Genomic DNA, 14,019 nt, shown 5'->3' on the forward strand with positions numbered 1-14,019 from the left:
TCGGCGAGTTCTGGATCACAGAGTGTTTCAACAATGGCAATGGAGGGATACTGGTATGGGATACCAATGACAGGTGATATATGGCTGACAGGGAGCTGTACAGAACATATGTCCAGGGTGCATGGTAATGTTTGGATATACTCATAGTGGCAACAATTAAAAACCACAGTGGGGGGGGTACTGGGTTCCTGGCCAGTGGTGCTCTGTCGTGGTCCCTAGGGGAGCAGCGACAGTCTCCCAGGTACAGCGGCGGGGACCGGGAGGGAGTGAGGGTTCAACAGTGAGCCCCTGACGCTAATGACTATGCTTGTGAGCTGATAAACCTAAAATAAGAACAAGGCCTAGAGCAACATTGTGCCTGGGAATTTCCTCCTGTCAGCCTTCATGTTACTCAAATGTGGCCAGTCTCGAAGCCAAACTCAGCATGTAAATGCAATGCCTTCCCCCCAGCGTGGGACATGACACCCGGGGATGAGCCTCCCTGGCAACGAGGGACCACTATCAACTACCAACTGATGATGCAACTGGAAAATGACCTTGTACGGAAGGTTCAATGCGGATCAGCAGAATATCCCTGTCTACATAAAATAACATGACTTTAAAATGCTGTTTGACCTAAAGTAAGGGGGAAATGGAAAGGAGAAATGAGTTTATATGGCTACGAGTTTCTAAAAAAGAGTCTGGAGGCTGGCAGAAGGATTGCCCTCATGCACAACTGAGCAGAGTCAGAGAAACAGATAAAGCAGATACAACCCCCAGATATTGGTTCCTTTGAGGGCTAAAGAGACCCATGGGAGTTATGGTCATGGCCGATGGGGTTAACTACCAGGGCAGATGGCCCCTCTTTGGAAATGGTGTTTATGTGTGATGAATCTGGACTCAGATGGGATCTCCCGTCATAAGACTTTCATGCTAATGTGCTGGAGGTGCAGTTAATGTTGGGGTTTAAGATATATTTAGGGGATTTGAATCTCTGGACTGACAATGTGATAGCCAGGTCCTGAGCCTCAACAGACTCCAGCACCTACAATCTGATTTATTGGATTTACCACACTCAGCTAAGATGGAGTTGAAGAAGGACAACCACCACACCATGGAGCCTAGAGTGATTACAACTGAAAATGGGAGGATTGCATCCAGCATCCATGTGGAATCTGAGCCTCCTCTTGACATAGAGGTGCAATGGACACAACCAATCCAATGTCCACATAGAAGAGGTGGCATTGGATTGGGAAAAGTGGACATGGTGGACGATGGGTATGGGGAAAGGCAGGAAGAGATGAGAGGTGGAGGCGTCTTTGGGACATGGAGCTGCCCTGGATGGTGCTTCAGAGGTAATCACCGGACATTGTAAATCCTCACAGGGCCCACTGGATGGAATGGGGGAGAGTATGGGCCATGATGTGGACCATTGTCTATGAGGTGCAGAGGTGCCCAAAGATGTACTTACCAAATCCAAAAAAAAAAAAAAAAAAGAAAAAAGATAGGGAAAATCAATAAAATAAAAAATTAGGGAATACTAACTACTATATGCTAACAAATGAAGATAACCCTAGATGAAATGGATAAATACCTAGAAAGACATAAACCAAGAAAAAATAAGAAATCTGAATAGACCTACAAGAAAGAGATTTGATTAATCATCAAAAAACTTCCCACAAAGTTATTTAAGAAGCATCCATTCTACACTTTGTCTTTTATTACACGAGAGACAAATCATACTTTTAAACACAGATGTCTCAATATAAAGTAACATTAGCTCTACTTTATATTCTGGGAACATGGCAGCTTAATGTATCTGATCTCTCTATTTCCAATTCTAACTCCTACACAACACAACAGCTCTTCCAGAGCTAAGCAGCTGTTAGGGTTAGTAGGAAGGGAGTTCCTAGATGAAGAGTATTAGAAACATCTGGTGGACAATGGATTAGGAGGCAGAGTTTCTAGACGAAAAGTGTTAGAAACAGCTGGTGGACATGAGTCTAAGGACTAACAAGCAAATGCATCACCTAAATCTGAGAAAAAGCTCAATAGAAGGGCAGAATCATACTCAAGGCAAAGAAAGTAAGGGAAGACCAGGGATCAGAGAGACTTCTACCAAGAGCCCTGTCAGGAATTGATACTTTGGACACTGATAGAATATCTGGGATATGAAATATAAAAAGCAAAGAGGTACCAAATTATAAAGGAAATAAATAATAATTTTATCAAACTAGAAAAAAATTTAGCATAAATTCTTAATTAAAAACTCTAGAAGAAAATTAGTAAGATGTGATAAATACTATGTATCATTGTAAATAATGAAACCATAATGTTTATTACCAGAAGCCAAACATAAAAGAAATGGCTGGTTAAAATGGTGGAAAGATTTTTTTTTGGTGGGCAGATTCCATAAATAAATAACCTAGAAATGGAAATGAAATGAACAGTGAAAAATAAAATCTAATAACACCTAAATAAATTAAAAAGAAAAATCACAGCGCCTATTTGAGGAAAACCTTAAAATCTATAAAAACATAAAACAAAATCTGAATAAAAAGAAAGTTCTTGTCTGAGAAGACAACAGCATAAGAAGATAAATTCTATCAAAATTAAATTAGAAATTTAATGCAACTCCGCTTAGACTCAAACAGGACACTATGAGGAATTGAAGAAAACAATCTTAAAAGCCATGTGGAAAATTAATGCCTGTAAATAACCAGGAAAGTAAGAAAGAAAAATAAAAAGAGTAGGAGGTGAAGTCTCAGCAGATATCAGAACAATAAAGTAACACAGCCACACTCATTGTGTGCAAATTGTCTATGGCTACTCTCATACTACAACAGAATCAGAATACACAGAGTTGTGACATAGACTGTATGGCTTGCAAAGCCAAATAATATTTACTAACTGGTCCTTCAGAGAAAAAGCTTGCCAAACCTTAGTTCATATAATAAATGATGCTTTTACAACCAGGGAGCACCTTAAAAAAAATAAAGCTGGACTCACATGCTATATAAAAATAAAGTCTAGATTAAAGTCTTACATATTTTAAAAAATCAATATAAGAAAATCAAGATTAAAAAAAGACAAAAAATTATGTATAACCTGGGGGCTGGTAGGGGGATGCAAACTCAAGAGAAACAAATGTTCATATTCAAAATAGTTAAAAAAACTGAAAAGCACCCAAATGTCTGCCAGCAATGGAATATTACTGAGTGAAAAAAAGTAACAGACTACCAATATATTTAACAGTATGGATACATCTCATAATCACAGAAAGGCAGATCATTTGTTGCCAGAGATCAGAAGAGGAAAATGGAAAGGGGGAACAGGAAATTTCTCAAGATGAAGAAATATATTATAAATTTCAACGGTGGTTTCACAATTATGAACATTTGTCAAAATTCACCTAATAGTATACTTAACAATGGTGGATTTTATTACACATAAACTATAGTTAAATAAAGTTGACAAAAATTAATTTTCAGAAAGAGTTAGAGGTCTACCAGGTAATTTTAAGTGACTAAATGAGAAAAATAAAATGAAAATAAGTGAATAATAGGATCCTAAAGGTATAAAGTAGAAAATGATTAAATAATGAAACTCTGACATGAAAAAAATCTCAGATGTGAAGTTACTTGGAGCAAAAGGGAATAGTGGGAACTGTATGTGAGTGGGAGGAGGTGGTTGAAGGAGGCAAGTTAAAAAGAAAAGAAAAACAGTACACTAAAGTAAAACAAAGTAAAAAAATTGCACGTGTATAATGAAATTAGATATCAATTAATCTGTAATGCTGTCTTTAATGCATTTTCAAGGTATAAAGCCAAGGTATAAAGGATTCTACCTTGGTAAAAACAAATAACTGTAAATATGTGGAATATGTATCAATGAAGAGAAAGGTGTGGAAAGATACACTCTAGGTGTTAACACTGGTTACCTCCGCAAGGGGAAAACTCTTTGGTATCTTTAATATGGTATTATTTCACTGACAAGAACCTATTATTGTTCTATTTTTAAAACATTAAATAAAGAAAATTAAATAAAAATATAGACTATACTTTAATTAAAAATGCCACTTACTTCCTATTTCTGGAAACAGCCAAAAAGTAGTTTTTAATTTAAAAAATTGAAAATGTCAATGCAATTACTGTAGACAACAAAAGAAAATATCAATGGTTATACCCTATAAAGTTCTAATTTTTTAACCTAAGACTGATGACAGATCTACTGAGATCTTTCACTAGTTTTTCTTTATTCCGGACATGGGGCACTGTTCTTGACGCAATGCTACTACCTTGGCCCAAATCACAATTATAATTTCTCATCTGGTTTATTGTACTGGATTCTGAAAGGTCTCCTTGTTTCTATCCCAGTTCCTCTTAAGTAAGCTTTCAACACAGCAGCCAAAATAACTCTTTAAATACATAAGTCTGGTCATGTTCTCCTCTGCAGGAAACCCCCATTTCACTTAAGAGTAAAAGTTAAAGCCCCTATAAGGACCTACTTTCTCAGCCTTGTCCACTCCACTTTAGCCACACTGGCTTCCTTGCTGTTCCTCAGGTACACAAGGCTTTCTGCCACCTTGGATGCTTTCCCTCAGAAATACACAAGGTCACACTCTTACTTCTTTTCAGGTCTTTCCTTAAATATCACCCTCTCAATGAGACTTCTCCCAATTTCCCTACTATTGAATATTCACACCCACCCACAAATTCTATGCCTCTCTGTGATTCATTTTTCTTCACAGCCCATATATTCCATATATTCTTTTTTTTTCTTTTAAAGATTTAGTTGTTTTTTTTAAATTTCTCCTGCTCCCCTCCCCGAGTTGTCTGCTCTCTGTGTCCATTTGCTGTATGTTCTTCTGTGACCGCTTCCGTCCTTTATCAGCGGCACTGGGAATCTGTGTTTCTCTTTGTTGCGTCATCTTGTTGTCAGCTCTCTGTGTGTGCTGCGCCATTCTTGGGCAGGCTGCACTTTCTTTTGCGCTGGGCGGCTCTCCTTACAAGGCGCACTCCCTGCGCATAGGGCTCCCCTATGCAGGGGACACCCCTGCATGGCAGGGCACCTTTGCTATGGGCCAGCTCCACACGGGTCAAGGAGGCCTGGGGTTTGAACCACGGACCTCCCATGTGGTAGGCGGACGCCCTATCCATTGGGCCAAGTCCGCTTCCCTCCCATATACTCTTATAATATACATACATCATCTATTTATTTTCTTCATTGCCTACCTATAAAAATGAAAGCACAATGAAGGTAGGAAGTTGGTTTTTCTTTTTTTCTTTTTTTTTAAAAGTCACTGCTGCTCTCAGAATAATGCCTGACACACAGAAGTCAATAAATATTTGCTGAATGAATGAATGCCCATTTTACAGAAGAAGGAAGCCTCTAAGGCCACACATTCTGACTCCAGAGCTTACTTGCATTTTTAACCACTAACCAATTTTACTGCTTCTTTAGTAATCTGTGTTGCCTCAGGGAAGTTATTTAACCTATGTAAGCCTGTTTCCCTCATCTGTAAAACAGGGGAAAAAATATTGTAAGAATTAAAATAATAAAATATATGTAAAACACTTAGCACAGTAGTGCTCAATACACTAGAGCTATTCCCAAGACTAACCAAATGGGGAAATAGCTTGATTTGAAACCAAACAACAGAATTACTTACTTTCTTGCTACCTAAAATTTGCCCATCCAGCCACAATTCCAAATATCCAAATTCTAGCCATCCTCCAAAGGCCTCCTGCATGAGGTCTTCTCTAATTCTTCTACTTCTGCACTCAAATTCAGAGGCCATCCTTTCTCATCCCAAATTCTGATACGTATCCTACATTCCAATGTATAGAAAACAGATTCTTTCTGAGACTAAACTCTCTGAAGACAAAGGCCATATCTTACTATTATATCTCCACAGTTCTTTAGTCAAAGCAACACCGTAACAAATTCTAATTATCAGTAATGAAATTTAAATGTTTTTAAAAAATCCCATTTACCACAAATGGTACTTTCATTTCAGTAATTTTTAATTATGAGCAAAGAAATACTTTATAATAATTAGGTACTGAAAAATATTATACTTCATCTTTACATAGTTTTCACTAGCTGTATGTTAACAAGGTCTGATTATGATTAACTTAAAAATTAAGTAACATACGTTCAACTGTGGAACAGAGAATACTAACTAATGGCATTAAATAGCTCTGCATAGTTCAAAATGTATTTACAAATTATGCAGTGTTTCTTTTTGAAATTACTGAAAAACCAATTAAAAGGAATAATATTCAGTTTACTGACCAAAGGTCTTTCTTTTTGGTTGCTGGCTTTTCTGCTAGATGTTATTGTAAGATATCAATTAAAATGGAAATCCATGGAAGAAGAGAATTACAATTTCTTGCCAACATTGCCACAACCCTCAAGAAGAAGGGATCCGAACAAACACTGCTATAATTTGCCCCATATTTCCATTGTCCTCACTTTTCAAAATTCATAAATTTGCATTTCTGGAAACTGATCAGGATCTAGAATTTTGACTCCACCACAGTTTAGGAAATGCCAAATTATATTTCTAACATCCTAATTTCCAGCTTAAAAAATAAACTCTTCACCACCCAAGACCCTAAATATCTAGATTTTTAAATATATTTCAGCATATTAAAACAGACTCGCTTAAATAAAATGGCTTAAAAAAACTAAACAGAATTAAAATATTAATGGAGTTTTAATGACATAAGTCAACAATTTTACATTGAAATAATAAATGGGAAAGAGTAGAGTTGTAGGCATTAAGAAAGAAGAGCAAAACTAAGTTCAAACTCTGATGTAAGTGCTTCACAATGACAAAGTACTTCTTCCAAAACAAGTAGGAGCTATTTTAATATTACTAGAAACACTTTCTTTTCAGCTTTGTGTTTTGTTTAAAATTAAAAATAATTTTGTTAGGTTGTAAGGATTCTCTGACTTTATTCTTAAGTCCTGGAATAATATATAGAACAAAGCAGTATGAAATAATCTTTGCTGAAAAAACAGGAATGGATATTTGGATTATTAAAAACCCCTTAGGGTTTCCTATTTTTACAGGATAAAGATAAAACTCCTTAAAATGGTCTGACACCTACTTTTGCAGCCTCTTTTCCCAAACTGTAAGTGCTTGAGACAAACAGGATGCCTTCATAGTTACAATGTCCTCTCTGCCTACAAAGCTCCCTTCTCTGCACTCTGCCTACATTAAGGCTACGACAAGGAAGCCTTGTCTGACCTCACAACCTACACCTAATTCCCTTAGGAGAATAGATTTTTATTGTACTGCATACTTCTCCTGCACAGCACCAATCAGTTAGAATTTTGCATTTGTTTGTTGAGTAATTTTTTTTACCTTAAGACTACAAGCTTTGTAAGGGGTGATGTACGATTTTAATTACCACTTACACCCCCTGAATGTAACATGGGACACAGCATGCAAACATCTGTGAGTAAATGAACTTGAATGAATGAATAAGAAAAAAATTTTGTTACCCAAAATATTTTGGCAGGATAAATTTATGAATTCATAGGTTTTTGAAAAGCAAGAATGGTTTGCCTGATTTTTACTCTAAAACTTAAATACTAACACCTGAGGACTTCAGTCATTTTACAAATCTTTCTGACAGGTATCAGTCACCATCTGTTTACATGTGCTATTCTAAATATTTTGGTTACATTTCTGAAACACTTATTGCCATTAACATCATCTTTAGAATACTAGGCAATATTAAGCACCTGGATTTCAGGAACACAAGCCTGTAACTCACACACCAAACTAAACTAAGTAAATGAAATAAATGACATTTTGGTCTTTAACTTCTCTAGGATAGCTTTCGACCTATTTAACTTTTACCACTAAAATTCTGTCACGTGATTACAGTCATTCTGAACCCATGTTAAACATACTACAGATTTAAAAATAACTAGAATTTCCAACAATCTGTACAAAAGCCAGTCTTTAAAGAATACTACCAGTCAGTATTTCAGGTTTACAGCAACTTAATTGGTCCAGGTAGACTTGACCTTATGTGGTAGTCATGCCTGAAAATTCTGTTTTGAAACTTATTTACACATAAAACCATTCTTTGTTCCTAAGTAAAATTTAATCTGATTTTAGTTCTTCTGTTTTTTAGTTGTGTGACCCTGAGTAAGTGACTTAAAAATAGATGATTCCGAAGTTGTAAGATGGTTCTGAGGCTTCAACAAGATAAAATAGGCCTCGCTCAAGCATGCTCAGAGCCCCTTCCTTACACTCCTTGCTAAATAGGAATTCTTTAAAAACATGTTTGCAAAGAAAAATAAATATTTTAGCAAAAATTATGTCCATCTATGTATTCATAAACTTGGATTTTCAGATTTTGCTTAAATTTACTAACATATGTTCTCAGCACAAAGTTCTATATCTAGTATGTTAAAGAAATGAAAGGTCACAAAAGGAAAATTATTGTATAATCTCATCAATATGAAACAATTAGAATAAGCAAATTCATAGAGTCAGAAACTACAGTAAAGGTTACCAGGGGCTGAGGAGCAGGGAATGGGTAGTTAACACTTAACTGGTACAGACATTCTGTTTGGGATGGTGGGAAAGTTTTGGTAATGGATGATGGTGATGGTAGCACAACATTGTGAATGTAATTAATACTACTGAATAATATATCTGAATGAGGTTAAAAGGGGGCATTTTAGGTCGTATATTTGTCACTAAAATAAAATATTTTTAAAGTGAAGAAAAAAAGAAATGAAAGATACTGATTAATCAGTGTTGCATAAATAAAATTATACTTAATCAGTGAAATATCACAACCATACAAACTAATCAGATATAAAGGGGTCGGCAACAGAAATTCAATGTTACCTTTAGATAATTTCACGAGGAAGAACACATCCTCCTTTGGTCAAGGTATGAATAAAGATTCAAAATGTAAAATGGAGAAGGAAAGTCAGGAAATGACAAGGTGGCAAAAATTTGTACTGTTTTATATTCACTTATGTATTTCATTTGTTAAATTGTAATCAAATTAAAAAATAAAGGGATATCCAAAAGTCATGTAGGTCAGAATCCCACTAAGACAAGTAAGCCAACTGAGAAACAATAAAGTCCTCAGGTTCTTTGTCTCTTTGTGTTTAAGGAAAAAAAAAAAAAGCCAAATACATTCCACAGGAAAGATTAGGTAGCAAACTCTGCCCTAAAAGAGTCCACAACTAGCAGCTGAGTTTCATCAAGCATATTTTGAAAATTATTTAGCCTCCCATGTTCTATGTAATTATAAACTTTGTAAAAGCCATTCTTTCTCATATACATTTTCTCTCTTTCCTTTCTCTCTGTTTCTTTTCTCTTTCACCTCTCTCCTCTATGAATCAGAATCTCTCTATGAATCTTCCTGTGTTAATGATGCAATATTAGGAGGTATGGATAAATCTGACAATTTCTCTCTGAAAGAGAAATACAAACATGAAAAAGGAAGACCTTTCCTCTGTATACATGCACTATTATTCTGACAGTAATACTCTCTCCATTAATAGGATAATACTTTTTTCCCATAAGAAGTTAAAAATTTACAACACAGAAACTGTTGTAGAGTTAAATATATTAATACATTTCCACAACTTTTCCATCCAAATAAGTATGGGGTAGTATATATAGCAAAACAATTTTGGTACTTTTATTTAGGAAAGGTCTTTACACTCTGTGGTAAACTATCCAACAAAATTTCACAAGGAAAAAAGGAAAATAGATCAATGGGACTTAATTAAAATTAAAAACATTGTGCATCAAAGGATGTCATCAAGAAAGTAAAAGGAAAACCTACACGATGGAAGAATATTTTTGGAAACCACATATCTGAAAAGGGTTCAATATCCAGAATATATGAAGAAATCCTAGAACTCCACAAGAAAAAAAACAACCCAATAAAAAAGTGGGCAAAAGACTATAATAGATATTTCTCCAAAGAAGACATGAAATGGCCAATAAACTCATGAAAAGATGCTCAACTAATATGCTCATTATTAGTCATTAGGGAAATGAAAATATAAGCCACAATGAAATATTATCTCACACCCACTATAATGAGTGCTATTTAAAAAAAATGAAAACACGTGTTGAAGAGGATGTAGAGAAAGACAAACTCTTGTTCACTGGTGGTGAGAATGTAAAATGGTGCAGGTGCTATGGAAGACAGTCTGACTCAGAAAGTTAAACACAAAATTACCACATGATTCAGCAATCCCATTCCTAGGTATATAGCCAGAAGAACTCAAAGTAGGGACTTAGATATTTTCACAGCAATGTCACAATTGTCCATTAACAGACATCTTAGTAAGTTTTCATCTTATATACAATTAAAGGGAATTGTATTTCACTGCACATTTTTTCGGTTCTTCTTCTGATTACTAAGAAGCTGGGGTCAAATTTTCAGGTCAATTTTAATAAATGTGAGGGTCCCACTAATTCAAAGCTTACATAATTTAATGCTGGATTTCTGCTGCATATTTCAGTGCTTTTGATTTTTAACTGCTTTTATTTTTCTAATTCTTTTACTATACATTCTTGTTGTGTTTTAAAAAGATTTATTATTTATTTATTTCTCTCCTCACACCCTCCCATTGTCTGCTCTCTGTGTCCATTCACTGTGTGTTCTTCTGCGTCTGCTTGCACTCTTGTCAGCAGCACCGGGAATCTGTGTCTCTTTTTGTTGCGTCATCTTGCTGCATCAGCTCTCCGTGTATGTGGTGCCACTCCTGGGCAGGCTGCAGGGCAGCTCTCCTTGAGGGGCGCATTCCTTGCACGTGGGGCTCCCCTACACAGAGGACAACCCTACGTGGCACAGTATTCCTTGCACACGGCAGCAATGCGTGTGGGCCAGCTCACCACATGGGTCAGGAGGCCCTGGGTTTGAACTCTGGACCTACCTTATAGTAGGGAGAGGCTCTATCAGTTGAGCCAAATCCGCTTCCCTATATGTTCTTGTAAACTGCACAGAACCTTCCTGACAGAGGCAGAGAATAAATAAATATACTATGCTATTTCTAAAATCCAATGTGTGGTATGTGAATTCAATAAAATTTTAATTTTCCTAAGAGAGAAAGCAGAGGAGGGTGGCTAATCAGATTAATTAGTCTTATACTATCAAGCATTCTTCTGATTTTATTTCCATTAATTAATTATGACTCTATTATCTAAAACCTTGTCCATTTACCATTATATCAATGAAACCAATGAAAAATAAGTTGCAACACTAAATCAGAAGAACTTTTCATTTTCCAGTACATTGGAGTTATTGTTTGCTTGTTTTCATTTAGATAATTTATTTTCCTCTTTGAACATACATATGTGATGCCTCTATAAAAGAATAAAAACTCAGAACTAACTATTAGTAAAATTGTGGGGCACTGGAAACAGCTAAAAGGAAGTTTTAAAACCTCTTTGAGTTTTAATGGAAGTCTGAATGAGTTTGAATATTAAATTCTGCTTTGTCTGTAAATCTATGTTTTAATTCCTGCTCTTAGATGTTTTTTCAATAGGTACCCAACTTCTGGAAAGTCATTCATTCAACAAATACTTACTGGGAAGTGGACATGACTCAACTAACAGAGCGTCTGCCTACCATATGGAGGGTCCAGGGTTCGATACCAAGGGTCTCCTGACCTGTGTGGTAAGCTGGCCCACGCACAGTGCTGCCACGCATAAGGAGTGCCATGCCATGCAGGGGCACCCCTTCATGCAAGGAGTGCGTCCTGCAAGGAGAGCCGCCCTGCATGAAAAAAGCACAGCCCACCCAGGAGTGGCACCACATACACGGAGGGCTGATGCAGCAAGATGACGCAACAAAAAAAGAGATGCAGGTTCCCGGGGCTGCCTGACAATGCAAGTGAACACAGAAGAACACACAGCAAATGGACACAGAGAGCAGACAATGGGGGGAAGGGGAGAGAAATAAATAAAATAAATCCTTAAAAAACAAAAACACGAATACTTATTGAGTATTTGCAACATGGCAAACACATAGGATTTTTAAAGTATTCTACTGAAACACAGGATTTTCTTTATTCCATGAAAGTGGGCTAGCTATAGGAAGATGCGGGAGACTACTGTATACTTTGTTCCACAGCACAGAGAATTCACCATCCAAACAAATAGGTAAATGAGTCAAGTACTTCAGTGCATTCTCCAATTTGATGCCATCAAAAGATGCAGATCCGGAAAGCCCTAAGGTATATTCATTGGCTATGGAAACTTAGTTTTGAACTTGAGTGCTTCAGAAAGATGTCTAGGGCTTTTACATCTGGATATTTTAATAAAAATGTTACTTCCTACCTGATATATTCTAAAAGGGATGTAACGAAATCCATTTTCTTCTGCAGGATATTCCATGAGTTTCCGATTGATAGCCCAAAACTGGTCAAACCTGTCTGCAATGATAAATTATTTATCATTAAAAATGAATATTATAATGTAATTCCTCACATGAAGAGTTGTAAGTTGTAAACATCCTCCTATAAGTTTTTGAAAGGGCATCATTTATGTTATTTTTGTTAATCTAACTTATCCTTCTATAACTAAACAAAATTAGATATAAAATTATTTTTTTGTCCATTGTCTCCTCTTCCTAGATATTAACATAGACAGTTTTTCTCAGAAGAGAAGTCTTACACACATATATAGCTACTTGTGTTATTAAGGCATAAAACATCAGATAGGGATGGCTGCCTTGATCCCCCTGATCCTACTGTAATCTATAAAAGCAAAGCTTCGAATGACCTTAAATTTTAACCAGCCCTTATTTAAAGAAACAAAGTCAAAACACAAAAACAGTAAACATTCAAAGAGCAAAGAAGATAAGTTTATAGGGAAAGCATTTTAGGAAATGTAGAATTTGTATTTATAACAGTCATCTGCAGCTTAATTTCAGACTGATCAAATAACTCCTTTTTTAAAATTTGCCAGGCTCATTTTTAAAAAACATATTTACTGAGATTTAACTCACCTATCATAAAATTCACTCTTTTAAATAAAGCATAAAATTCAGTGGTTTTTAATATACTCACAGAATTGAGCAACCATCACTGATATCAATGCCAGAACATTTTTATTGACCCCAAAAGAAATCCCATATCCATTAACAGTCACTCTTTCTCCCCCTACCCCTGCACCTCCAACCTTTAGCAATCACTCATCTACCTTCTATCTTTTTGGATTTGCCTATTTGGGACATTTCATATAAATGGAATCATACAATATGTGGTCTTTTACATCTGTTTTTTTCCCAATTGGAACAATGTTTTCAAGGTTCACCCACATTGTAGCATGTATCAGTCTCTCATTTCTTTGTCCTCCATGAATTAAAATGAGCATACATAGTTTATTTTAAAAGTAATTTAAAATAAAATGTAAACATATGTATTGTGGCAATTCAGATCAGGAATAACATATTATTCACATTTGTGTGCGAGTGTGTGCATGCATATATATACAAAATGCAGATAAATACAGAAACACAGCAAAATAAAAAATTCATTATAAATTACTATCATTTTCACCATATTACTTAATTTGTCATGTTAATAATGATTGCAAAGAAACTCCTACTACTGAAATATAACGTACAAATACCCAACTTTTATATAAACTGTATTACCTCAAATTTTGAAAGTATGTAAAAAGGATTCTGATTTAAAAACCTAGTCATCTTCCCAGCCAAACACCATATTTGTAAAGGTTTTACCTCAGAGTTCAAGAGACTCCTGAAATCAAAGACTTCAATATGTGCTAATATATCCAATTTTAGGCATAAATCACATGTAGACAGTGTTCTTAGATCAGTTCCAGAGGGTATCATTCTCTGCAAGAAGAGAATGACTGAGAATACAGACGTAGGTTAAAAAAAAAACCTCTAACATGCTGTCACATACAGAAGAACGCAATCTTAGAGACTGTGAGGGGATTCAGGGAAAGGCTGGGCTGCCCTTAGCCCTGGAAGGATAAAGGCTATAGAAAACACTGCCAAGAGATAG

At 35.7% G+C, this 14,019-nt stretch overlaps 1 protein-coding gene across 7 annotated transcripts in view; it reads right to left on the bottom strand.

The window, feature by feature from the left end:
* ATG5 (autophagy related 5) overlaps nt 1-14,019 on the bottom strand; it is a 185,003-nt gene that overhangs the window by 76,168 nt on the left and 94,816 nt on the right. For all 7 annotated transcript variants that reach the window (XR_009188003.2, XR_011650105.1, XM_058307211.2 and 4 more), the window contains one exon: nt 12,323-12,417. Coding sequence is in view for 5 of the 7 variants with exons in the window: in XM_058307211.2 (XP_058163194.1) it covers nt 12,323-12,417 (95 nt within the window). In the remaining 2 variants the exon portion in view is untranslated. The remainder of the gene's footprint in view (nt 1-12,322; nt 12,418-14,019) is intronic.

The sequence above is a fragment of the Dasypus novemcinctus genome, chromosome 11 (genome assembly GCF_030445035.2).
Source record: "Dasypus novemcinctus isolate mDasNov1 chromosome 11, mDasNov1.1.hap2, whole genome shotgun sequence".
In the NCBI taxonomy this organism is placed as follows: Eukaryota; Metazoa; Chordata; class Mammalia; order Cingulata; family Dasypodidae; genus Dasypus; species Dasypus novemcinctus.